This window comes from Marmota marmota, unplaced genomic scaffold, assembly GCF_001458135.2.
Source record: "Marmota marmota marmota unplaced genomic scaffold, marMar, whole genome shotgun sequence".
Classification (NCBI taxonomy): Eukaryota; Metazoa; Chordata; class Mammalia; order Rodentia; family Sciuridae; genus Marmota; species Marmota marmota.
In genome coordinates, this window is record NW_026000240.1 from 28752449 (window position 1) to 28779963 (window position 27515).

At 50.3% G+C, this 27515-nt stretch overlaps 1 protein-coding gene across 2 annotated transcripts in view; it reads left to right on the forward strand.

Annotated features, from left to right (window-relative positions):
* Positions 1 to 22475, forward strand: part of Ky (kyphoscoliosis peptidase) — a 42919-nt gene extending 20444 nt beyond the window's left edge. The window contains exons 5-11 of one of the 2 annotated variants that reach the window (XM_015487020.2): positions 1795 to 1857; positions 3531 to 3613; positions 7138 to 7246; positions 7833 to 7950; positions 16230 to 16418; positions 17939 to 18129; positions 21015 to 22475. In XM_015487020.2, the coding sequence (XP_015342506.1) occupies positions 1795 to 1857; positions 3531 to 3613; positions 7138 to 7246; positions 7833 to 7950; positions 16230 to 16418; positions 17939 to 18129; positions 21015 to 21910 (1649 nt within the window). In that variant the 3' untranslated portion in view covers positions 21911 to 22475. Of the gene's footprint in view, positions 1 to 25; positions 1858 to 3530; positions 3614 to 7137; positions 7247 to 7832; positions 7951 to 16229; positions 16419 to 17938; positions 18130 to 21014 lie in introns of those variants that run through there. The other variant, XM_048794137.1, reaches the window with a different exon arrangement.
* The last annotated feature ends 5040 nt before the right edge of the window (positions 22476 to 27515 follow it).

A 27515-nucleotide genomic window follows, 5' to 3' on the forward strand; every position in this document is an offset into this window, starting at 1 on the left:
CCTGGATATCTTCTGAGGGATGAGGAAGAGTGGCCTGAGCTTGCAAACTGGGAAAAGGCAGAGAGCCATGACAACATCTTCCTGGGATACTCTCTCTGCCCACCCAGCTTCCACGGTTCTTCTGTCTCTGGAATTAAGCCTGAGTAACACCGGGTAGGTGGCTGAAGGTACCTGCCATTACAAGAGTGTTGTTGCTGGTGTTTTAAATACTATTTGCTGACTGTCTAAGCAACGGCATATACAGTGCTAAATACTTCAGTAACTTCATAGCCCTTTGGTATAAACTGAAATTACCCCCATTTGGTTTGTTTCTTTGTTTTGATTTTTTAGATCAGCAGAGGCTCAGAAAGTCAAAATAACTGCCCAAGTTACCCAGCTAGGAAGTGGGTCAGAACCCAAGTCTGTTTCTGAAGCCCATGATCTTAACTTAGTGCCCAGTGCCATGTACACAGGCCATGTTCAGGGCCACAGTGGCTTCTCTGATCCCTTCTTCTTCCTCTATCTGTCCATCTTATGGCTAATCAGAGGCCTCAGAAGGCCAGGGAAAGGATGCTACAGAAAACTAAGCCTCAGTCCTCCCATGACCTCTCGATAGGCCACAGTCCCCCAAGGCTAGCAGGCCCTGCAGTCCTCAGTGCTCAGGATCCCAGCCCAGTGTGGAAAGGGAAGCTCGGGAGGCCACTGGCTGGGTCCATTTCTCAGATGTATGACCTTGAGCAAATGGCTTAACCTGAATGTTGAACTCAATTTTCTTATCTGCAAGAAGAGGAAAATAGGTAAACCTCCCCCTAGGATCACTGTGAGGTCAGAAGAGATGGTAAAAATAAGGCCTAGGCCAGGCATAGGAAGTGCGCAATAAGTGCTAGCTACTCTTTTGAACCCCCACCATTCCATCCCAGGATGTAGGTGGAAACAAAATGTAGATGTAAGAAACAACAGGACTACTATTTCTCAAAATTACCTGTGTACATTTGCAAAGTTCTGTTGTAATATTTACCACCCAAAGTAGATTTTACACTTACCTTGACATCCCCACCCCCAGCTCCATGTGGACTGGTTTCAAATCAGAAGGAACAGTTCCCTTCCTTTTGCTTGTGGATATGACAACTATTGGCTAGCATTCTTCTTTTTTTAAGATATTTATTTTTTAGTTTTAGGTGGACACAATATCTTTATTTTGTTTTTATGTGGTGCTGAGAATCTAACCCAGTGCCTCATGCATGCTAGGCGAGCACACTACCACTTGAGCCACATCCCCAGCCCCTAGCATTCTTCTTTAACCACCCTGAATTCATAAGATTCAGTTGCCCTTTGACGATCACATGGGTAATTGTCAAAGGTTCTAGGTTCCAAGGTCCATACAAACTGCCTCTTTCATTTTTATCCATGGATAGTTCTTTTCCTCGGGTCATCTGGAGGACACCAGCACACACTCTCAGCATCTCCAGCCATGTTCCAAGATGGCGGGAGAATGCATGGGGTGGCCAGGAATGTCAGGCTCTAGGGGGACCATTGCATCATCCAAAGTGTTGAAGCCAGAGCACATTCTGGCTCTGCTCACAGGCCGCAGCTCTGTCATCCACTCCCTGGTTCCCAGACTTGCCTCTGCCCCACAAGAAAGTTCACAGCAATCTCAGCAGCCATTGGGCAGTGGGTGGGGACGGGAACAAGGAACCTATGAAAAGGAGATGGAAGCAGAGGGTCAGAAGCAAGGACCGTCACACAGACATCTTCAGAGCTTGCATTCCTATTTCTTATTAAATGTCTCTACTTCTGGCCTTTGGGATGTTGTAGGTTTACAAGGTGATAAAAATGGAAACATGAGACCCCGGCAACCTGGAGGGAAAGATGCCCATGGTAAGTTCCAGGCCCCTCTCCAGGGGCATTCTCGAGAGAGAGCCTATTGAGTTAGCCTCATGAGGCAATCACCAGTCAACTGGCAACGGCTTCCGGGGATACTGAGCATCTGGGGTCACCTCTGGGTTTGAAAGGAAGAGTGTCATGATTGATTAACTATGTCTGCCATGGACAAGGAGAAGAGGGATGTCATCCCAAAGCCGAATATTGACCCTTTCCAACACCAAAGCAGTCCATTATGGGAAACGATAAAAACAGTTCAGAATTATGGTAACTTTTAAACTGAATGCCAAATGTCTGTAAGGCAAACTAAGGCAGGGGAGGAAACACTGGCTAGGATGAGAGACCGTCTGGGTTGGAATCCTGCTTTCCCTGCCTGACTTCCCTAGGCCTCACTTCCCCCCCCCCCGTGGTAGACCAGATGTCCTCTAAGGCTCAATGCACTCTGCCCTTCTCCCTATTGTTTTGCTTTAAAATGAGATCCATTTAGTTAATGCAACTGGCATATTAAATGTATTTATGCAAAATCATATTTGGATTTATATAATCTGCTCAGAAGATAGAGTTAGTGAGACGCGAATCATTGTGGATATTCTTCAGTGTAAAATATTAAATACTGCAAAATGGAACCAAGAAAGAGTAACACTAATAAACAGGGTTTTCAATCCCATATTAGAAATGCCATCCTTCTTCTAAATGGGATAGGGAGAGAGCGGTCGTGAGTGGAACCTTTTAAATGTGTAAGTCCACATCGTATTCACCTAGGTCACCTCGATATCTCCTATCAGACAATGGCAGGAGCCAGTGTCTGTGGAAGGAAGAAATTGAGACATGGGGAACCTCGGCAGGGCCCTGCCAGGGTTACCGTGTCCCCCCCCCCAGAGGTAACAGGCACAGAGGAATGAATGGGAACAGGAGTTGGTGCTGTGAGCTCCAGCTCTCCCTCCCAACACTGTTTCCCAATTCTGACTGGAGCTCTCCTGTGTCCAGTGGGGAAGCCTGGGCAGCTGCTGGGCCTGGTCAGCATCAGTCTTGAGTTGCCTTTCTTCCCTGTGTCTCTGGGCCCAGCCTCCTTTGGGGATTTCCTCATAGTACCTTGAGCACCTGGCACCTGAATATCTCCACCTACAGTTGGTTTTCTGGGGTGTTCCAGTCTCCAATTGGGCATGGACAAGGAAGAAAGCCAAACACACCTCACCCTATGGGACCCAGATGGTCTGCCCTGCTATGCCCTCCTACCCACAGGGCGCTCTGCAGTACCTCATCCAGCACACGGCCATGGCGCTGACCCTGTGTCCCTGCGTTTGTCAGGAGCTAGCAGCACTGCTTAGACATTTCCCACAAGAATCTGTAGAAAAATAGTGGGAAGAAGGAAATTCCCTTACCAACACGTCTGGGGGTTGCTGAATTAACTAAGGTGAAGCCAGTCTCTTGAATGATGATTTGCCAGGGTCTGCAGGTAGGCCTATGTTCCCCGTGGATATCCAGGAGGACTAGAGGAATTGCCATGGTTCTCAAACTAATTTTACCAAAGAACCCTTCTAGGAGATACAGCTCTTGGGAATTGTGTTAAAGGTTGGGCAGTCACAACTCCTCAAAGAGATAGTGAGCACTGGTCCAGCAACCCTCCTCAGTGGATCTCAGTCACTGACCCAGCCTCTCTGTGTTTCCAGCCTACCCCTGGGACCGGTCCAGCCTGAAATCCATGCCTCTGGACCTGCGGCAGTTTGAAAAACTGGACACCTATGCCTCACAGGTAGGGGGGACGGCCCCTCTAGCCAAAGTCTCCCAAAGTTGACTTGGAGTTCCCTAACCCAGGCTCCTCCCGAACATACCCTGAGTCACCTGGTTGGATGGCCCCAGAGTGCCTTTTCACAGCCTTGGATGTCCCAAGGGCCCTGCCTAAGACCAAAGGCATTCCATGCCAACCCTGCCCACCATCCTGATGCATCCTGCCGGGTGGCACACCCCAGAGCTGCCCATTGGCAGGCCCCTCTGGCCAGCTCTGCTGTGTCCTGGCCTTGACCATTTGGTTATCACTGCTGCTGAGCTCTGCCAGCAGCCCATGGAGGAAAGGATGGAGAGGGTGGGGGACGGCCACGGATGCAGACGGTGAGAGCCACTGACCACAGCAGTGCTCAGCCCTGAGAGCATGAGCTGCCATGGTCTCCCCCCCCAAGGCATGTCAGAGGAGGGTGGGAGGGCAAGAGGAAGAGCTAAAGTGCCCCCTCAGAGGGGACTGGAGGGCTCTCTGACCCTCAGGAGGCTGGCAGAGAAGGGAAGCCGGCTTTGGCAGGACTGGGAAAGAGATTACGAGGGTGTTTTAAGGTAGAAGAGCAGGAAGACATAAGGCAGCCAGGAAAGGAAGGAAGGGGTGGGGACCCAGAAAAGGAAGGACACTGACTGAGGAAGCCATGTCCCTGCAAAGGCAGGAGACCTGAAGGAGCAGGACCTCATCAGTAAGCAAGTGTTTCCTGGCCTCACGGGAGGCCTAGGCCTTGCCAGGGCCCCAAGTGGGGAAGGGGTGGGGCCCAGGGTCCGAGGAGGGTGGGGCATTGCTCCTCCTGGCTCCCTCTGGGCCACCCACTGTTCTCCAGCCCTGGCTGGGCTCTGGGCACTGTGCACTGTCTCATCCACCCCACTTCCGGTGTGGCCATTACCAAGTGCCCCACCCTCCTCAGACACCCCCCTCCCCCCTCCTCAGATACNACCACTTGAGCCACATCCCCAGCCCCTAGCATTCTTCTTTAACCACCCTGAATTCATAAGATTCAGTTGCCCTTTGACGATCACATGGGTAATTGTCAAAGGTTCTAGGTTCCAAGTTCTCCCCACCAGGCCAAAGCACCAGCGTGGTAGGAGTGGTCAGAGAGTGGGGCCTGGGAGTTCCCAAGTAAGTGATAGAACCGCTCCAGGTGAAAGCAAGTCAGGGAGTCCCCTGAGGCCAGGTGTGGACACTTATGGGACACCTACTGACACCTACGTAGGCCCCAGGCAGGAGCCACTCCACCCTTTCTCAAGAGTTGAACAGGGTCAGGGCTGCTTTTCTCAAGCCTGTTTCCTTTGGAAGGTCTCTGAAGAAAAGCTCATTTGTTCTTTTACCCTAATTATTATTATTTTAATGATAAAATGTAGGTAACATAAAATTTGCCATTTTATTCATTTGGAGGGGAGCTACCAGGGATTGAACCCAGGGGTGCTTAACCACTGAGCTACATCCCCAGCTCTTTTTTTTTTTTCAGGAACAGGGTCTTGCAAAGTTGCTTTTAGGAACAGGGTCTTACTAAGTTGCTGAGACTGGCCTCAAACCTGGGATCCTCTTGCCTCGGCCTCCCAAGGGGCTGGGATTTACAGGCATGTACCACCATGCCTGGCTTCATTTTATTCATTTTCAAGTGGAAAATTCACTAAGATTAATTAATTAATTCCATTCACATGTTGCACAATCATTGCCACCGTCTAAAACTTTTTAATCATCCCAAGCAGAAACTCTGCACTCATTAAGCAATGCCACGTCCCACGTCCCAAGTCCCACGTCACACGCCCCACATTTCACTCATTAAGCAATGCTCTCCTTAGCCCCTGGTCACCTCTGCTTACGTCTATGAATTTGCTTCTTCTGGCTATCTTGCTTAAGTGAAATCACATAACAGCTGTCCTTGTGTCTTATTTCATCTGGCACCATGTGGTAGCATGCACGGAATTTAATTCCTCCTTTTTATGGGTTGGATAATATTCCATCGTGTGCCTGTGCCACATTGTGTGTTGGGTGGATGCTTCTGTTATCTCCACCTTTTGGTGGAATTAATTTTCATGAATTAATGCTGCAGTGAACGTAGGTGGATGAGTATCTGTCCGAGTCCCCTGTCGTCAGTTCTCGGGGGATCTCTCTGGGAGGGGAATTGCTGGATCATCTGCTCATTCTCTGCTCAGTTTTCAGACCCATCATCACCACAATGTTGTCTCCAGCAGCTGCTCCACTTGATATTCTCACCAGTAAAGTGTCAGGGTTCCTATTATTCCACAGTCATGCTCACACTTATTATTTTTAGGGGTACGAGAGATTGAACCCAGGGGTACTTTACCACTGAGCTCCATCCCAGGCCCTTCTTGCTAAGTCAACAAGGCTGGCCTCCAACTTGTAATCCTCCTGCCTCAGCCTCCCAAGTAGCACACATGGGATTATGTATGTTCGCCACCTTGCCTAGCTAACAATATCTTTTAAAGTTCACAAAATTTTAATTCTAATGAGCTCCAATTTAATCTATTTCTTCTTCTTTTGCTTGGGTCTTTGACATCCTATCAAGGAACCCATTGTCAAATCCAAGGTCATAATGATGAACCCCAGTGTTTTCTCCTAAGAGTTTTCTGGCTTCAGCTCTTATACTTGGGTCATTGATCCATCTTGAGTTGGATTTTTATACAGGGTGTCAGGTAGAGTCCAGCTTCATTCTCTTGCAGTAGAAATCCAGTTGTTCCCACCGTTTGTTAAAGAGACTACTCTTTCCCCTATGGGAAAAATTGTCAAAAATCAATTGGCGGACTGGGGATGTGGCTCAAGCGGTAGCGCGCTCACCTGGCATGCGTGGGGCGCTGGGTTCAATCCTCAGCACCACATAAAAATAAAATAAAGATTTTGTGTCCACCGAAAACTAAAAAATAAATATTAAAAAAAAATTCTCTCTCTCTCTCTCTCTCTTAAAAAAAAATCAATTGGCCATAGATGTGTGGGTTTACTTCTGGGTTCTCAATTCTATTCCACTGGTCTATATGATTCTTACGATAACACCAAACTGTTTTGATTAGCTTTACAGTAAGTTGTGACCCTGGGAAGGGTGAGTCCATCCATCTTGCTCTTTCTTTTGCACAGTTGGCTTTGGCTACTCAGAATCCCTGGTAACCTCACATGAACTTGAGGATTGACTTGTTCATTTCATCCAAAAGAGCTTCTAGAATTTTGATCAGATTTAGGTTGAATTCATAAATGGTTTCCAGAGTATTCATCATGACTAGAAGCCGCTATAGCCTCCCAGAAGCCCACCTGTCTGGTCCCGAGATCTTTACAGAAAAGCCCGTGGTGGCTCTGGGGCTGGTGATTCAGCTGGTCAACACCTCTGCCCTGCCCAGCACCCCTGTGTCCATGCAATTGACCCTCAACCAGCCTTTGTCCTTCTGCACCTTGGCTCTGGCTTCCCTAGCAGCCCTGACTGCAGGTGGCAGGTGCTGGCCTCCCCCACCCTCCTCCAGGCCCTAATGCAGCACACCTTTCCTGTTCCCCAGGTGACAGTCAAGAGTGGCCTGGATGAGCTGGTGAGTGACCTGCTCCAGGAGGCCCACGGTGATCTGGAAAGGGTCCGTGCCATCTGGATCTGGATCTGCCACCACATAGGTAGGCTCATGGTGTAGCACACTGGCTCTAGAACCCTGAAGTCATTCTCTGTAGCCCCCTGTTCCCATCCAATCACCGGTATGTGCAGAGCGAGTTGAAGGTAGGGGAGGAGGACTCCAGCAGCCAGGCCCTCCCTGACCTGCTGCCATGAGGATTTTCCTTTGTTCTCTGGAGGCAGCTTAAAGGATGAACTCACCTGACATAGGCAGAAGGTCTGAGCATAGGGCCATGAAGCCGCCTCCTCCCATCCCAACCCCTCCAGCAATGCCAGGAGCAGAAATAGACCCTTTATTTATTTTATTTATTATTACAGGCACACACAGCCCTCATCAGAGGCCTGAGAGCCAAGTGCCTCTCTGCCTTGGTCTTGCTCACCCTCTCGCTGCCTACACAAAAGGTGCCATTTCCCAGGCCTGGCTAGCTCTGGGGACCTGGCTCCCTTCAACCCACTGGCCCGCTCCCCACACTGGCCTGGGATGCTCAGAGCACAGCTTGGATGGGGGCCATCCACAGGAAGTGAGGCCTCCTCTCACCTCTGCACCGGGTTCCGTGCTGGTTCCTCACTGTCCCTTCCTCTGCCCTCCAGAGTATGACGTTGAGGCTGCCCAGGAGAAGGACCGCCAGGCCTTCAAGCCCACTGACATTCTGAGGACCCAGAAGACCAACTGCGACGGCTATGCTGGCCTCTTTGAAAGAATGTGCAGGTATGACAGGTGGCCAGCAAGGGACAGGAGTCTCCGGGCTGACCACTCGACCCCATCCTTCTCCTTCTTCCAAAGAGCTGTGTGCCTTGGCTCACATGCCAGGCCCGGAAGCCTGAGTTTGCAAACTCTGCTCTGGAATCCAAGTGAGTCCTGAAAAGGTCAATTTCTCCCTTTTTAACACCAACATAATTGACTTTGTACCATCTGCCGGGCTTCGTGAGGCATTAACATAATGGCAAATGAATGCACAGAGATAATTTGGTTATAAAAGGCCCTTTTTCTGCCTTTTCCCTTCTCCATGCAGCTGAAGGTTAAAGAATGGCAGGCCTGGGAACAAAGGATGTGGCTGCTGGCACCAAAGGGACTAGGAAAGGCTGTCCTTTGGACTGGCACGGGGTCCTCACATGGGAGAAACAGAAATTCTACCTGAAAAGATCTGTCAGATGGATCCTCACCCACCTCCCTTCCCCAGGCTGCCCTGAGCCTGGGTTCCTGAATTCCACTAACGACTCACACTGTCCTACAATGTCCTCCAAAATCTGACCTCAACCCTCTCTCCAGCCCCTGCACCCTCTGACAACACGCTGTTGCCCGCTCCTTTCTTTCTTTCCAGGCCCCACCCTGGGACTGTGCACAGCACCTTCCCCTCCCGGAGGCCCTCAGCATATACCTTCTACGCCGGCTTGTGCATTGCTTTATGATTTCATTTAATAACTTTTTCAATTTTTTAAAAAAATTATTCATTGTACAAGATCTATAAAGTGCACAAAGCGAGTAGAAAAAGAATTAAGTGCCTCCGAATGCCACCACTTAGAGATAACGCTGTTAGCAATTTGTCACCTTCTTTCCCAGGCTTCGTTCTGTGTGTCTAGGTGCTGCTGTGCTCATTTCTCCTTTATGTCTTAGAACTCTTACGTGACTTTGGGATCTCTAGCCCCCTCTCTTCCTGCCTTCCTGTGAACACTCATCTCAGTATCCTAGACACAGTAGGCCCTCAATAAGTATTTACAAGATGACAGGAAATGAAGGGCAATTCCTGGCACACTTGCGTATTTTTTTAATATATTTTTTATTAGTTGTTGATGGACCTTTATTTATTTATATGCGGTGCTGAGACTGAAACCCAGTGCCTCACACGTGCAAGACAAGCGCTGTACCACTGAGCTTCAACTCCAGCCCCTTGTCTATTCTCTTTCATAAGAAATAACTACCAGTCTGTTTTTAGCTCCACTGTGTCTAGGAATTTGTCACCTTCTTTCCCAGGCTTTCACAGTATGATCATTTTCATCTGATTTGTGAATTTGAAAACAATGGGTTGGTTAGTTTTTTTTTTTTTTTTAAGTCTAAGAGAAATGCTTCTTTATCTAGTACATGCTTTCTAGCATGCTGTGGGAGTCCCAGATTTGAAGCCAAAAAGACCTGAGTTCAGTCCCCATTTGACCACCTCTTTGTTTTGTTCCTTTGGGTAAGGCACTGAACCTCTCAGGGCCTCAGTCTTCCCATCTGTACCTGGGGAGCTATATTGCCTACCTGGCAGGACTGTGGGACTGAGTGAGGCCATGCAGTTTGGGATTTGGGTCACCTGACTTTGGAGTTGCTGTTTTTAAACAAGTCCTGTCTTTCTTGAGTATTGGAGTTTTTTCTTCCTGTGGAACTTTCCTACAAACTGCGCCAGCCCACATAGACTCAAGAAAATTGACACTTGTCTTGAGTGAAACTGTCAGCTTTTGGCCCAATCCAGATGCTTAGCAGTGGCCGTATTCTGGCCCACGGCCGATCATTAAAATCCATCCCAACATTTTGCATCACTTAAAGTAAGTTTCAACCTGGCAGTTAGCAGGCACAAAATTCCTCACTGCTGCCCTGGATGTGCAGAAATAGCTCACAGATTCCCCAAATTCCTTTAACTTCTTCCTTAAAGATCAGTAATCCAGCCATGCCTCACTTTCTCAATTCCCTTTACCTCTGATATAACTGCCAAAGGTTTGTAAATTCATCAGCCAGTTCCTTAACAACTGAAGACATGCAATCCACACTTGCTGATTTATCCCTCATTGGTTGACAGGGTGGCCTTTTAGCAAGAGTTGTACCCACCTGACCATCATTACTTCTTACCAGGGCAGTCCGCCTCCTTGTAATGGTCTCATTAAAGACTGATTTAATAAAGTAATTTGGAGGGGAATCTAGAGATTTTTATAGCATCATTCATTTCCTCATTGTCTTTCTCAAGTTCTAGACATGACGTTTTGGCTTTTTTGTTTCTGTTAGTGCTGTTGCTAATAATTGCTGGTCCAGTTGCTTTCTGATTCTCTGTCAAATGTTAATCTCTTCCCTTTCACCTTGACGGCCCACAGCCTGAATTGATTCTGCCTAATTCTTTGCAGGGGCCAAGGTTAATTCCCTAGGCTCCTGCTACTGAGTCAGCCTCTAGTAAATTCACTCTAGCACCACCAGCTAGCAGATTTCCAGAGATTTTGAATAACCAGGAGCTTAAGGTTAGTCCGAGGCTTTGAGACTGGGTGGTCGCGTCACCAATCCAATGTCATCTGGCTTTCCATCCATCCTCCAGTTGCCACGGAGTGCAAGTGCAGAGGCATGCATACTCAGATGGCTGCTTCTGGTCCGCATGTCATCCCCCCGAGGTCCTAAAGCACCACTTGGATCCAAATGCCCCCAAAGACAGGAAGTAGCCATCTAAGCCTCCTGAGAGATGCAGATTCCCCAGGAGATGGATAAATTTAAGTTATTGCAAAGCTCACTTTGTCATGAAAGCCCCATGAAAGGGACATTAAACTCCCTCTACCCTTCTGATACAAAGGTGAATTACATCTCTGTAACAAACCAGCTTTAATTTCACTTAACCCACCACCCACAAGTTCACAGGTGAAGACAAAAGTTCAAAGCTTTACCAAAGGCCTGATGCAACAGAAAGTCTCCTGATCTGTACCTCGGGACAACTGCATCCCAGTTTCACTTCAGCCTCTAGCTCACTCTGTGTCCCCAGGCCAGGCAGCCTCCCTCTCTGAACAACTGACTGGTCACCTATTGGAGAGGAGGCCTCAGAGGTCATATGTCATGAGCTCTACATACCTTTGAGTGAGGTTATCATTGGGAGTTATTGATCTAGCCAGGAGGGTAGTGTAAGAAAAGGGGAAAGAGGGGACATTTATATAGTTAGTGGTCTTTCATAGCACCTGTCAATTTTGCAGAGAAATCAATTACGTAGGTACATTGTGAAAGATAAGCCAAGGGTTGTTTGTCCTCTTGAGTACAGAAACTGCATTATTTTCAACAAAATGGCAGAATAAAAAAGCATGTTTCACTGCCTCACCTACAGCTATGGTTCCTCCACCCCTCCCTTTTTTCCTCATTGGCTCAGACATCTTGGCAAAGATGATCAGAGTTGGGAGAGTTGGTCAGAGCCCAGTGGGTGCAGGGCACCCCGCCTGCCCACCTTCAGCCATACTGTTCCTGGAGCCTGGCAGTGACATGGCTCTAACAGTGTCATAGGATGCCTATGGCAGGTCCTGGACCATCTCATCATCTTGACCCCCCCACACACACCTGCTCAGTTAACACCTGAGGATACACTGCACTAAGCTGGGAAAAACCCATCTTCTTAAAATAAGGATAATGCACTCAGACCTGCAGTGACCTTAGGGATCCAGCTAATGACACTGCCTTCTGTCTGCCTGCACTTGTGTTCAATCCATCTCTATCAGACCATATTGAGTGGCTACCTAGTTCTTTGCAGCCTTGGGGGGCCCTGCTCTCATGGCTCCTCTGGTTGTGACCCTGAGCCCTGGCACTTGCTGGAGACCCAACTGCAGCTTTCTCTGGATCCTCTGGAAGTTCCCTGGGGCATCCTGCCTGCTTGTTTCCTTTGTGGCTTGAGATACACATCAGCCTCATGCTGTGCAGCCTGAATAGGGGTTGTAAAGACTGTCAAAAGTAAAAGCAAAGATTCTGCAGCCTATGGTGTCCTTGGGTGATATTGGGTGCTCTAGCTTTGAAGAGCTGGCTGAGCTCTTTATTAGGTGGAGATGTTTCTCAAGCTGGTCCGTCCTTCCATATTCTCCCAGCTCCTGTTGGCTGTGAACACCCCTCTGCTGAATTCCCTGGGGATCTGCTTGTACACTGGCATTTTAGTGACAGTTCAAAGATCTATCCTTCTCCCACCATGAACAGCTCCTGGGGCAGCCACTGAGCTTCATTGGCTGAGCTTCATTGGAGGAGTGTGCTTTTTTTTTTTTTTGTTGTTGTTGTTGTTGTTTTAGAGAGAGAGAAAAAAAAATTTTCAGTATTTATTTTTTAGTTTTCGGTGGACACAACATCTTTATTTTATTTGTATGTGGTGCTAAGGATCGAACCCAGCGCCCTGCGCATGCCAGGCCAGCGAGCTACTGCTTGAGCCACATCCCCAGCCCCATTGGAGGAGTTTTTTATTATGTGATTGTGTTGTGTTGTGTCACATGATGTCATGCTGTGCCACGGTACATGATCCCCTGGTGCCTGCTTCAGTGCTTGGTACGTTATTTATATAGCTAGTGGTCTTTCATTTCTTTAAATTATTTTTTATTTTGAGACAGGATCTTGCTAAGTTGCCCCAGCTGACCTTGAACTTGCAATCCTCCTGCCTCAGTTCCTCCAACAGCTGGGCTTCCAGTAGTGTGACTGCACCACCACACATGGCTAGTTAGTGATCTTTTGATGACAGTAAAGGGTCGAGGGTCATTGTGACTAACAACCAGAGGCTAGACACAAAACTCCTACTAGTTCTGCAATTATTATTTGATACATATGGAGTATTTTCTTTTATCAGCACTATTTTACATTATAACTTCCTCTGCCCACTCCACCTTGCACGTGGCTGCCAGATAATAAAATATGCTCATGTCATAGTCAAGCAACGCGTGGCTTACAGCTGAGTTCTCTTTTTTCATCTTTTTTCTGCCGCAGGCATTCCCCATGGCCCTCCCAGACTCTCCTTGCGCTATCAGAGGAGAATCACCCCCTGGAGATAATTTAATGCCAACTTTCTTTTTTGCCCATCATGAGTCTGGCAAGGTCACACTGAAGGCAACCGTTAAACCTGCGAGTAGAACCCTGATTTCCTGGCCAGGCCTGATGACCAGCCACCCCCTCCAGCTTGGAGCAGTCCGGGTGGATGTCCCCGCCACTTAGTTTTTCTTCCAGCCCTTTCCATGGTTGGGGAGGCTCTCACTACTGCTCCCCACGTGGTTCTTCAGACCCTCTCTCCACTTCACCCCTTTGGTGGGTGGGTGTCACCCTGGGGACACTCCTGGGGACACGGCTTCTTGCAGAGGGACCTCAGGCTGCCCACATCTCCAGCTTGCACCAACACCTGGAGATTATGTGGATCCCAAATGCTCCTCCTCCTTCCTTGTCCCCAGGTGGCTCTGAATGGGACAAGCATCAGCAGGCAGTTTGCCCAGAGCTGCACGGATCAGTTTACCTTAATGCAAAATGAGCCATTCACTAAACACCAGGGTTCCCAGGGCTCCTTCATCCATCCCTCCACGACATGCTGGAAATTCCTAAGCACAGACATCTACATAACAGTGGGAAATCGTTTACTGAAGAATATAATTTTAAGTAGTATTTATGGATTTTTCCCAATTCTAAAAATAACACTTAATTGTTATTTGAAATTCAGAAAATATAGAGAAAATTTTAAAAGTAAGTTAAAATCACCCATAATCCCATTTTCAGGAGATCTGGTAACATTCGCTCTGGATCGCTCTCTCTCCCCCTCTCTCATTCCGCTGCCCCCTGTTCTCCATGCATGCACATATTTACCCACATGCAGACACTGCACTGATTGTAGACTTTTATCATTATGTCAGAAATACTAACCTACCTCCCTAAATATTTTTTTTGTAAATACTTATATTTTAGGTGTAGATGGACACAACACAATGCCTTTATTTTTATGTGGTGCTGAGGATCGAACCTGGGTCCCACCTGTGCTAGGGGAGCACTCTACCGCTGAGCCACAATCCCAACCCCCCTAAATATTTTTTACAGCATTTTTTTCCTCCTCAACCAACCTCTGAGTGGATGGGGCCCTGTCTCCTATGGAAGGCCCACTGCCCCACCCACCCCTCCACCCACACCTCCACCCACCCCTCCATCCCACCCCTCTGGATTTGCTTGCCACCCTCCCCTCTCTGCTGATGTTCTTCTTTAAGACAATAAAACAGGCTCCCTAACCTGAGTCCAGCATCCCCTCAGCACAGCCTGTCATCCTCCACTCTGCTGCAGAGAAATGAGGTCACTGGCTCTTCAAGTGTGGGTGCTGCTCTTTCTCCTCTCCCATGGGCTCCTCCTGCCTCTGGGCAGCCCTTCTGTTCTGGAAGTCATTTTTGGCCTTTTCCAGGAGAAACTTCTGCCATCAGGGTCTGTCTGCCAGTGGGTGCCCACAAGGGATCCCAAAGTCCTTCCCGCAGGGCCCAGCTGGTATGTGTGCACCAGGGTCTCTGGAGAGCCAAGGAGACCTGGACCTCCTTTCATGAAACTGTGGGTCGAGGACAGAGGCTGCCAAACTTCCAGGCCTCTAAGGAATCTCAGCATGAGTGGCCTGGACCCTGCAGTTGGAGGAGGGTTAAAGCCTGTGTGGTAACATTGTCATTATATGCACATGAGGTAACATGGAGGACAGGGAAAATAAAATCAGCTCACCTTCAGGACACCACATTTTACCTCAGTGACTCTCAACAAATGATGTATAGATAATTTGGGGATTGAACTCAGGGTGCTTTATCACTGAGCTATCTCCTCAGTCCCTTTTTATTTTTGAGATAGGTTCTCGTTAAACTGCTGAGGGTCTTGCTAAGTTGCTGAGGCTGGCCTCAAACTTGCCATCCTTCTGACTCAACCTCTCAATCAGTAATTTTTAATATTACTGATATTCTGCTAACTTTTAATTCAATGTTTGTTTTCCCAGGGAAAATTCTCCTTGTCCTTATAGTACATGCATGACAATTTCACCCCACTACCCTGAGAGCCCATGGCCCTATTATTTAGAGCAACTAAAGCTGCGGAGTTGGTCCATGACAGGACCTGGCCCAGGCCCCCAGAGGGCCACCCTCCTGAAACTTTGGTCCTGAGCCTCAAACTCAGTTTTGAGAGGTCTGCAGGATCAGCACTGTGTGGAGGGCTGGGCAGCTTGTCAGATGCCAAAGGAGCCCCATCTGAAGGGCACCCTGCACATCTGTAGATGTGGGCATTTATTACAACAATTTTCTACAAGTGCAAGAAAACCATTTGGGGAAGGAGTGGCTTTTTCTAATTCACACAAAGGCCTTGGAAGGGCTGGCATGGAGTGCCCCTGGGTCATACTGGCCATGGAATTATCCACACAGTCCATCCCTTGGCAGCCATGTGAGATGCAGGGCTGCTGGGGAGGAAGGCCAGCTGGCATGGCGGGATGGTCAGAGGTCTTGCTTTTGGTGGTTTCATAGCCCAGGCCTGGACCACATGAGTTTTAGCTCCAAATGCCTGGTTTTCTGTGGTCTCCAGAGGTGATCAACACCCATTCCCCACTGTCTAGGCTTCCCGAAAGTGGTGCTATCAAGGCTGTGAGCATTGCCAAAAGGACCCCAAAGCTCAGGCTAACACTGCTCAGCAGTTCCACTCCTCCCAAGACAGCTACGGGGAACACCAACCTGGTGGCCCAGACAGTCAGTCTGTGAATGATCTTCATGCACCGTGATGTTCACAGAGGACTGACCTGTCCATCAGACCTGAGAGGAACTGGCAACTGGTCAGGGCTCCCTAGACCAGCATGCAGAGACCAGCTTGCCTGCAGACATATTTGGAAAGGTTAGCCAGGGGGGCAGGGGTCAGCTTTCTCCTGCCTTCATGACCAGCTCCCCCAAAGGACACTGGTTCCTCCAGCTTCTCTTCACCTCCCTTACAAGGACATCATCATTTCCCTGGTTCCATCTTTACTCTTGGCCTCATTTTTCTCCTGTGGAAGAGCTAGTGGCGGATCATGTCAAGCAGGCTCTAGGGAGACATTTCAGAAGTGATTTGAACAGTCTCACGGGAGGGAATACAGCCAGTTTGCAGTGGCAAGATCAGCCAGCACTGAGTCTGCCTGTCCCCACCCCCAAGATAAAAGCACTCGAGGATGCACACCTGTGAATGTGTAAAAGGCAGGATAAAGGAGGGACCTGCAGCCTGGGGCCATGGACAGTCCCACCTGGGGACCAACCCCAGCAGGAGACTCTCTCAGACTCCTGTCCCGCCCCCAGGATCGCTGGCGTGCAGTGCGTGACGGTGCCCGGCTACTCCAAGGGCTTCGGCTACCAGACAGGACAGAGTTTCTCTGGCGAGTTTGACCATGCCTGGAATGCTGTACACCTGGAGGGGAGATGGCACCTGGTGGACAGCACGTGGGGCAGCGGCTTGGTGGACACTACCACCTCCAAATTCACCTTCCTGTGAGTGCCAGTCTCCGTCCTGCTGGGTGTCTGGCTGGTGGGCTGGGAAAACATGGGGTTGAAGGAGGCAACAGGTGGAGAAGGCTTGGTGGGCGGAAGGAGAGGCTGGCAGCCTCATCTAGCAGCTGGCTGTGACTGGAGCCAGCTCTAGGCCACTTGTGAGGGCCCAGACTTTTCTATGACCTCACCCTCCACAGACAAGTCCCTCCTCTGGCTTCCTACTGCTCCCTCCCCTAAACCCCAAGGGCCTCCCTCACTTGCCACCAGCATGGATCCAGAGGGTAGGGCTGAGAGGCCACCTTAGCTGTCTGCAGTCCCACTCAGGCTCAGCCTGTGTCACCATGCCCAGATGCCAGCATGCTCTCCCATTGCCTCCTCACAAACCAGGCTCCTCTGTGTACTGAAGAAGGGCTATGTGCGTGGGAAGGAGTCCTGTGGGTGGTGCAGACTCCCCGTGGGCCATAGAAGGGCATCGTGGCAGGGTTGCAAACTGGATTGTTTTTACCCTAAAGGGCTCTGGGCGACCCTGGCCTTCTCCTAAGGTCACACAGGCCATTCTGAAGGATCATGATGTCCATTAGCAGCTCAGATTCCTTTTTTTTTTTTTTTTTTGGTACCAGAGATTGAGCCCAAGGGTGCTTGGCCTCTGAGCCACATTCCCAGCCCTTTTTATTTTCCATTTTGAGGCAGGATCTCAGTAGTTGCTGAGGCTGGCTTTGAACTTGCAGTCCTCCTGCCTCAGCCTCTCAAGTCGCTGGGATCACAGGCTGCACCACTGTGCCCGGCTCAGATTCCTTTTTATTCAGAAAAATGAAAACATTCTCTCTGGTTTTTGCAGCTTCAGTCCTGACCCTCCCACACTGTGACAAACCCCATGTCACATGCCCACAATGTCCAACACACAGGGCTCATGTGCTCACAGACAACCTCGTCACCTCTGATGCTCTGAATGCTGGTCTCCTTAGGTAGAGTGGAGCCTCCCCCATCTCAGGATGAGCCTCCCCATTCTTCTCTTGGTCTCTATCACTGGCCTCAAAGCCTCTAACTGGCCCCCAGAAGCCACAAAAGTCCCCACAGATGGGGAGACATGGAGGTGGGACGTTCAAGCACTTTGCCTTCTGCCCCCCTCCACAACACCTCTACTGCCAGCACCTGGTCCACAGGTTACATTATACTCTTCAAATTTCTTTTTGACATTGAGAGGGGAACCATTTTTCCCCCATGGACACCTTAGGCCCTTCATAACTGGCCACAATTTCAAGCATGGCCTTCCCTTAGGAGGAGCCTGGGACTCTGCCTTGGCTCCAATGTCCAAAAGCAGCCACTGAGGAGTCCGGTGGCCATGTCAGAGCAAAGATGGCGCCTCTTCCCATTGGATGCCAGCAGGGTCCCTCCCGTGAGTGTGTCAATCAAAAGAAGCCTGAATAGTTCCCCCCATAAGCCCTGCTACCTGCCGAGCAGGGTGGGAGTGGTTGATCCACTCCCCACTCCTGGCTCCTGACCAGCTCTTCCTCCTCCAGCTACAACGAATTCTACTTCCTCACTCACCCCGCACTGTTCATCGAGGACCACTTCCCGGACAATAAGAACTGGCAACTGCTAAAACCTCCTCAGTCTTTGAGGCAGTTTGAGAACAACATGTATCACAAGAGCGAATTCTACAACAAGGGGATGCTGAGCGCCCACCCAGAGACTTCCATGATCAGAACAGGTAACGCGAAGCAGGTGGCCAGGCTGGGCCCCACAGCAGGGACAGAGCCATCTGCTCTGTGCTGCTAGAAGGCCACCCTGCAGGGCCCTAGCCAGAGCCTATATGTGCCCATAGGTGAGTGGGCACCAGACAGCCAAGACCATCAGTGCAGGACATGGATGTAGGTCACATTGGCAAGGACAGAAGCCCCCATTCACACTTGCATAAGAAAAGGATGTCAGAAGATGTCACAGCCTGTCTTGTCACAGGACCAGGCCTGGAGGGCCCCTCTGTCTCAGCTCACGTGCCAGAGGACAGGACTATCTTAGACCACAGACACCCACCCGCTCAGGAGCCCAATAAAAGCTGACCAGATTGCTGTGCTCTCCTGGGCTCAGGCAGGGAGCGTGTCTGGGCCCCACAAAGCTGGGGATCCAGTGAGGTCAGGGGCAAGGTCTCTCCCTGGACAGGTAGAGGCAGTTCCACCAGGACAGAGGGCAGGGAAGGCTGCCTTAGAGAGGTGGCCAGTGTGCTGGGTTGCAGGAGATGGAGGACAGGTCCGATGGACTTGTCATAGGCAGTGGGAGGAGGGGGGAGGAGGGAGCATGGCCCCCAACCTCCACTCTCCAGCCCTGAAGACTCCACAGGACTCAGGCTGGCCGGCTCAGAAGCCCCTTCCTTTGGACAAAGGATCCAGCCTTCTCTGGCCAGCTTCCCTGGGGCCCAGGGCAGTGTACCTAGCTATCTCCCACAGCTGGCCAGGGCTGACATTAGCCCTCTCACCTGCCCAGAGGAGCCAGGGCAGCTCTAAGAGCATGAATGGCCAAGCCTGAGGGGCCAGAACTGTGGTCGAGGCCTCGAAAGCCTTTCTCTAGAGGACTGTCTCTCATGCTTCCCTGAGGGCCCAGCGCCTGGTCCAGGGCTGGGTGTGCAGCTGGGCATCCTGCAGGGCTCAGAAAGCAGTGGGCCCACCTCCCACACCTTGGCAAAGCACTGCCACCAGGGGGCGTCCTGGACGGAGAACTGATCTCACATTGGCTATCAGCTAGGGTGACCTGTGAGCGGGCCCCCAGCCTCACCCCATTCTGCAGGGCCATGAAGGCAGACAGGAAGCCCACGTGCCCTCAGGTTAAGCTGTGGCCACCTTGTCTCTCCCGTCCCACAGGGGTCTCCTTAACCAGTAGGCTGAGCTCCTGCATTCTCTTCACAGCCACAAATGCCTGGCAGCTCCTGCTGCTAAAATAACAGTGTGAGGCTGCTCACTTTTGAGAATCGGTTTCCTGCGCCTGCATCAGATGGAGGCCTGTTCAGTCTGTTGTGGGTCATTGAGCCACAGGAAAGAATCGACCTGGCTACAGCATCAAACTAATGTCCCTGAGTTGAGTGTGCCTCATAGCGAGACAGAAAATTGTGAATGCCAGATTTCTTAATTTATAGTCATCTAAAACTTTATTCTATACATTCGTGATACACATCAAAAAAAAAATATTTCTTGATGGTAGCAATTTACCATAAGAGTAGGGATGGGAAAGAAGAGGGAATCTGAGGGGGACAAAAGGAAGGGAAGGAAGGGGACCCCAAGAGGTGGGAGAGAGAGCACAGACTGGGACAGGGAAGCAGGAGCCACGGAGGGTGGGGAAACGCCATGCCTTCTACCCAGGGCCCCGAGGGGTCGACAGTCCTTTACTAAAAGCTTCTCAGCCATTCCGTTCCTTTGCTAAGAACCCTCTGGGCCAGGCAATGTGGCCAGGCTCTAAAACATGGCAGAATAGGCCCTTCCAAAGACCCCACAGCCCAGCTGAGGACAGACCTTCTACAATGTTCACATAATTAATTACAACCCTAATGAGTTCTCTGAAGAGAGCCAGGGTCAGGACAGAAGCTTCCTGAGAACTCAGGTTCGCCTGAGGGGTCAGAACAGGCTTCTTAACAGCTGAGCCTTTAAGTTGAGGTCTGGCCAGGTTTGAGGGAAGGGGTCAAGGATCAGATTGCCTGTCTCCACCCGTGGACAGAGCTGGGGAGGAGGAGCTCCATTGGCGCACTCTTATAAGACAGAGCTGAGGAGAATCCTGGGGTTGGGGCTGCGGGTCAATTTCTGGGTGAAGGTGAGGCAAGACTCAGAGAAGTCACTGCCCCTCCCTGTGGTCCTGGGAGCCAGGGAAGGCAGGTAGTTGAGTCCTCACGGGCTGCAAAACCCAGGAACCTGTTCCTTAAAAACAGTGACCAGGACAAAGGAGTTAAAAATGTCAGGGCAAGGGAAAAGACCAAGGAAGAGGGTATGCAAAAGACCCTCAGGGGCACACACTGCGTCTTCTAGGTCCCATTCCAGAAACATGGCTCAGGTTTGCCTATGTGAGAAGGAGGGGGTGGGGCAGGGGAAGCACCTCACCCTCACCCTCTGGGCACAGTCTCCAAGAGTAAAGTTTTTAAGGGACCGTGTTGACAGGAGAGCTGTTGAGCCATAATGAACAGATACTGGAAGGAGTGGTGTGAAAGCAAGACCTAAGACTTGAACAAGATGGTGCCCTTCTGTCCCTTGACCCTCTCCCCTGCTCTGGAATCAGGCCAAGACTCCAGGCAATCTTCATCTAATGTGAATCTAATGGGTGGGAAGAGCTCATACAGCTGCAGGCAGGTTTTTCTTGAGACCCCTGCTCTCAGCTGTCTCTAAAAGATCCACCTAAAGTGGGTAGAGGAACTCTTTCCGCTGGCCTATACCATGTTCAGTAACATCACCTCAGTTGGTTCAAGTCAATCTTGGTGAAATATTTACACCACAGAAATGGGCAAACACAGTAAGTTAGACTTTGGGTTTTTTTCCCCCAGAGAGTTAGCTGTTAAGTATTTATCAGCACGCAAGCACACGCTGGACCCATCTCACCTGACCCCTGCCTTTCTCTCCACAGTGAACGGAAAGGCCACAATCACCATTGAGAGCTGCGCCCCAACGCTGTTCATGTTTATGCTCAATGGCAAACAGGAGCATGGGCTGCTGAGCCTCAGGAAGAACGGCATGAAGCTGGACGTGTACCCTCCCACCATGGGCACCCACAAGCTGCAGATCTTCGCCAAAGGCAACTCCGACATCTATAGCTCGGTGCTGGAGTACACGATCAAGTGCAACTACGCGGACCTGGGTGTCCGGCTGCCGGCCGAGCTTCACCAGCCCGTGGGCCCCAGCTGGTTCTCGGAGCAGATGGGCATTGTGAAGCCCTCCCACCCTGACCCCATCATCCACACCAGCGATGGGCGCTGCTCCATCAGTTTTGGTGTGGAGGAGGGCATCAGCGTGCTGGCTTCCCTACACGGAGATGATGGCCCCATCACCGAGGAGACCCAGCGCCGCTACATCTTCCAGCTGCACCGGGAGAAGAGGACAGAGTTGAAAGTCCAGCTGCCCCATGCCGGCAAGTTTGCCCTCAAGATCTTTGTCAAGAAGAGGCAGGAGCCCGGCAACTACATCTTTGTCTTCAATTACCTCCTGTGCTGCGCCAACACCAAGGTGAACTGGCCCGTGTTCCCTGAGAGCTTTGGCAACTGGGGGCAGGACAATGAGCTGCTGGAACCTCTGTCGGGCGTGCTTCCTGCCAACCGGAATGTCCCATTCAAATTGAAGCTGCACGGGATCGCCAAAGCCCTGGTGAAGGGGCAGGACACATGGCCCCTGACCCTGAACCACGAGGGCTACTGGGAGGGCAGCTGTAGCACTGCCGGCTGCCAGGAAGTCTACGTCATGGTGCTAGAGAATGCCAACCACAACTTCTACTCCTACATCCTGAAATACAAAGTGAACGCCCAGTGAGGGCCTGCACCCCACTCACACCACCTCAGAGGGCCCCGGGGAAGTGCAGAGAGCCCTGGACACCACTGAGTCTGCACAAAATCATTTCTAGGCCTCTGCCTTGGTTTCCCTGCTCCGCTGCAGGTGCTGAGATATTTGAGTCCTAAAGGCTTCCCTCAGTGTGGCCACTGCTAAAGGGACCGAGGCAAGGCCTTTTAGAATATAAAGGTGCTATGTAAATCCAAGGTCTTGTGAACCGTACCCCAGTACCCAGATGCCCCCTTCTTGTGCTAACGCTACCATTGTTGTTAACAGGGCTCATGTGGGACAGCCGGGCTACGGTCCAGGCTGCAAGTTTTCTGCGTGATACTTACAGAATTCTCCTCCATGTGCCAGAGGAACACGATTTGCCAGGTGGTCACCCCCGAATCATGGAACCCTTTCCAAGTAGCTCATGGTATCTCTCTGCAGCTCCTCCTGGACCCAGGGAATTTGGGGTCTGGCCATCTCATGCATTCCCACTGCCTCTTTATTAGCCACTCCTTGCTCTTCAAAAGCCCTGGAATAAAGAGAATGTGGAAAGGAAGGTACCCAACTCCCACCTGGCTGGAGTCTATGCACCCCCGGTCCCTGCGGGTAGCCAGGAATGTGACAATGAGAGCAGACAGCAGACCCAGCACCTATTCATGGGTGCCCGGCAGAGACTGGAGGATGGATGGTGGTGTTCAGTCCTGCAACCCGAGTCTGAGGTTGCGAGGCCTGACTATGGGACTTCCGACAAACATGAGGGGGCGGTTGATCTGGCCTAAAGCCTGGGGCTGCCCCCAGCCCTCTTCAGCCCCCTGCCCTCCCAGGAAGCCTCCAGAGGTCGACTCTTTCGGGAGCCTTGCTGGTAACCCCGGTAGAGACCAGTGCCTGGGTAGGAGGTAGGGTGAATGAGTAGCAATGTGTTATATCGAAGTTCTCAGGAGACTCGGGTGGTAACAGGGTTCTGCCTGCTCCAGAGTCCCCACCACACAGCCAGACTGGGGGCATCTGCCCTGGGAACAGTTTTTATACTTGTACTAGAAGAAAAGCCTTATCCCATCTTCCTGTCTTTCTTTGAGATGAGACACACACTCCCTGGCCTTTGCCAATCCTGCCTTCTGTGGGGGTGGTGGGGGGAATTTAAGGCCCCTTGCTCGCTCAGGCCTGTCCTGAGAAGCCCCAACTGCCCAGCTGACCCTCAGCGGTGACTGAGGCTGAAGTTGTCATGGCAACCGTGGAAAAACTGGCTCTAGCAGGGCAGCAGGGAGGGAAAGACAGAGAAAGACGCCATGAGGCCACTCCAATGTGGTCCTAGCACATGGACACACTCTGGGGTGGGCCCTGATGAACTTTTGGGTTGCTCGTCTCTGCTGCCCCTGCCTATGTCAGGTCCCTGAGAGCTGATACTACCTAGCACCCATCCTTGGTAGTCGCTCCACATGCCCCAAGGCTCAGCAGCAGCCACAGCCAGCCCAGAAAGGGGCCTCTGCATTCATCCGCCAGGTGTGTACCTCACAAATGCTCCTGGGACACTTGGTAAGTGCCAGGCACTGCGCCAGATGCTGGGGCTACACAAGTGAACCCAGGGTGGCCCAATCACAGCCAAACAGAGCTCAGGGTGGATGGCCCCAGGTCTGTCTGAAGTTTCAGGCTCCCAATACTTCAGTCCATCATCCCCTGGGGCCCCTCCCACTTAGGTTCCCACTGCCACCCAGCATGGACCTGGCCCAGAGCCTCGTTACAAGGTGCCCAACTTCCACCAGATGGATCCTCCCTGGGAGGCTGAGATGCCCTGGCCTGTGTCCAGCATCCGCTAACAGGGTCTGCCACCCAGCACTGTGTCACTCATGCCTGAAAAATGCACAAAGGCCCCAGAGGCTTAACCACTATGCATCATCCCGGGGAAACAAGGGCAGTGTTTACACCCTGAAAACAGCCTTTTCTCAGACCTTTGATATTATGGGTTGAAAGAAATGTGCTGCGTTTCTTCAAAATAATAAGTGCCTTCGGTGACTCATGTCACTCACTGCAAGCAGCGCTGATTGTCACAGCTAGCCCTACATTCTGGAGCGTGTAGAGGATGCTACCCAGCACCAGGGAGGGAGGCCCCGCCTCTCAAAGCACCCGCCGGGCTCCCTCCTCCTTTAACCAGGCACCCCCTTTGTAAAGACAGCTGTAGGCGCAGTCAGGAAATCACCTGCCTTTCTTTTCACGGAAGTAAAAATACATGAAACGAAATTCAATCTTCATGAATTTTTACACGCACGCTGCTCAAGCTAGAAATTCGGAATTGCATTTTTGAAGGCTTTTATTCAAATCCCCATCTTTGTTTCCTGCTCGACGAGTCCCCGTGGCCGGTGGAATGGCACGAGCGCCACCTGGTGGTCGAAGTGCGGAGCTGCCGGCGCTGCAAACAGCGAGGAGGGAATGCATCCCCTGGTTTTTTAGGCAAAAAAAAAAACTTGAAAAAATAGTGTTGAGTGTTTATGTTAAAAAATCACTGGGTGCTTTTCTCGTGGTTTCTCAGCGTTTTCGCGTGTGTGCACCCAACCCGTCTTTGCCATGCACAAGCTGTGAGGGGAGCCTGAGGGACTGCCTGGCGTGGTGAGAAGAGATGGTGGTTAAGAATTAAGAGCGTTTTGCCCGGAAATCCCTTCTTGAAACAGAAACGCTGGACATAGGACTGGATGGGGGCAGCTTTGATCATGCTCATTACTATGCCAGTGAAGGACCGAAACTGATCAAACTCAGAGCATTTGCAGGAAAGTCCCAGGATGGGTGCCAGGATGCATAAGGGTGGGGGAGTGATGATGGGGCAGAGGAGAGGGGTGGTAGCCACCACTGCAATTAACTTCTTTTCAGCTTGTTTCAGAAGTGCCAGGAGCACAGCTGGCCGCTGTTTTCAGTCTGATTGGGATCACTGTGAGTCCCCCCATATGTTACATTGTTCCACCAGGACAAACCCCTCACAAACCTGCTGAGATTAAAGTGAAATAAATCAATGAACTGAAGCATGAGGGATTCAGGCTAGACATCAAGAACTATTTCCTGTAGTCAAGCGGGAGGAACACGTTGCCAAAAAAAAAAAAAAAAGTTTGTGAGATTCTCTTCTCAAAAGACTTGAAAAGCAATAGCGTAGAGGTTTAGACGCCCTGCTCACTGGAAGGATTAGTTTTTCTTTAAACCAATTAATTCTTGCAGTATACCGGATTGCTCACAGCAAACACATTATTGCCCCATCGTTCGCTATTGGCAAAGATTTCAAAGGTAGCGTGCATCTGTGGCCCACATCGGTTCCTCTGAGGTCTATAATTTCTTTTCATTAGAATAAATAGTAGTTAGAGACCTGATTATGGCTCATAATGTGCACATTGAGTTGTGTAGGCCCGTGGCTGTAGTGTATGTATGCTGTTCCCATATTTTGCTGGTGTTTTCCAATAAAATTTATATTCATTTTTATCCAACAATGTAATTATCGATCCATTTTTATCATGGTGTTCATAAGAGGGAAAAAATTTAAAAAAAAAAACACTTTCATGTTCAAAGGGAACAGGAAAAAAAAATCAATGTCCCAGCCATTTGAATGTGATGGTGAATGCAAATCAAATGTCAGGCAAATAACTATTCCACATTAAAGAAAACATAATTAGGTTAGCTCCTACCCCTCGTTGGCTTACATGCCTTTGAAGAACATGAAGGCAATGTTTCTTTCATTGAATCTTGTTTAACTTGAAAATTTTTTAAGTCAATCCAAATTGCTTTTTATAGTGGGAGAAAAAAATATATATATACCAAAAATGCCTGTCGACCTACTTTTTTTTTTTTTGGTTTTTGAATACATAATATCTGTTTCTTGATGTTCATATACATGCAGGAACTTTCTAGCAGGTTACCTAAACAGATTATTCATAAATTAGACATTTAGAGGAATATAGAAAATGAAAATCGAGACACCTCTGAGAAGCTGCGGTAACCATGGAGACCATTCTCGTAGCTGTAGTGTGAAGGACAAAAAGAACTTGTGTTCCCAAATCTGGGCTTGTCGTGTTCCTTGCTGCTAGAGCCACAAGCCTGAGACATTGCAAGCATGCTTCTCCTTGGGAGTGAGCCTCACGGGGGGGGGGACCGTGTCTTTAACAATATATTCGGGGGCGGTCAGAAGACACGAACGCTGTACAGCAGAAGAAAAGAACTCTTGCATTATCAGAGCAGTTTGAAAATGCCAACCGGGAGACTGGAATCTGTGACCTCCAACGTCCCTTCCAGTCCGGAGAGTTTGTGAAGCTGTGTCTGTGTGAACAGATGCTGGCAGGCACGGGGCCTGGGGTTGTCAGCTGCAGAACATCTGAAGGGCCCCGCTGCATTAAGAGCCTGCTCCTCGAGCCCCCCGGCAGACTGTGCAGCTGGCCCCTCTCTTGCCTGGGGGCAAGGGGCTGGAGAGAGCCCAGCAGAGGGGCCAGGGAGAAGCAATAGCCTCTGACAGGATGTGGGTTCTCTCTGATTTCGCATGCAGAACCAAGGAAAACTAAAAGACAGCTGGGCTCTGTCTTTTGAATATTGCACAGGCGTCTCCAAGTGAAAAGGTGCAGAACAGAAGTTACTTTCTTCCCCCAGATCACCAACTCCTCCTGGACCCCTGGTTCAGTCAATGCATCCTTATCCACCTGATACCTAGGTCAGAATCGTGGGGGTTACCAGTGACTCCTTCAGTCCCTGGTGATGGAATCTGGTCCATTACGGAGGTGCCTCAAGTCTGACCTCCTTTCCCCCTCCCCTCCCTCCCTTCCCCCAACCTGCAGCCCCATAGTCCATCCAGGTCCTCCTGCCGTCTGCCATCTCAGTCATGCTGTTTGGTCGCCCCCCTGTGATGAGATGAGCTCCACCTGTTCCATTTCCATCCATGTTGGCCTCTCGTGGAAACACCAGTTAACCAGGCTACGTTGAGACAGGTTTCCATGAAATGATCCCAGAAAGACATTCACTGTCTTTGGAGAAGGCATTATTTAGCTCAGGTACTGATAGAAAAGGTAGGTCTTCAAGAAAATTTTGGTTTCATTAGGGGAACTAGGAAAAACCCAGTCTCCTTCTTTTTTGCTAAATAGACTTGGTTCCAAGGTCCTTACTCCTTGGTGAGTAAGGACTGGGACAGTGACAGAGCCCCAGAGGAAACCTTGCCTGCAGGTGAACAAGCTGCACCTTGAAAATCAGGTTATGCACACTCATGGCTCAGCCACCATCCCCCTGTAGTCCTCCAGGATCAACAACCGTACTGGTCACGTGTTTAGGTACACCAGTCAGTTCCCTGGGAGATGGATGCTGAGACAGTTAGAAATGCAAATGGTGTTGAAGAAAATAATACCTATGACAGATCAAAGGGGAGGGAACAGGATCTAGGAGAGATTCCCTCAGACAGTGGTAGGAAGCTCACCCAGTCCCAACATGGAGCTCCAGAGCAAAGATCTCGTAGAAGAGTCTCGAACAGAGCAAAAAAGATCAAGTCCTGGACAATCCACCATGCCCAGCCCCTGGCTGGAGATGCCTGGGTAGAGCTTAGCCTCTGCTCAAAAGCTAAGGTAGGTTCTGAGGCATGAACAGCTGG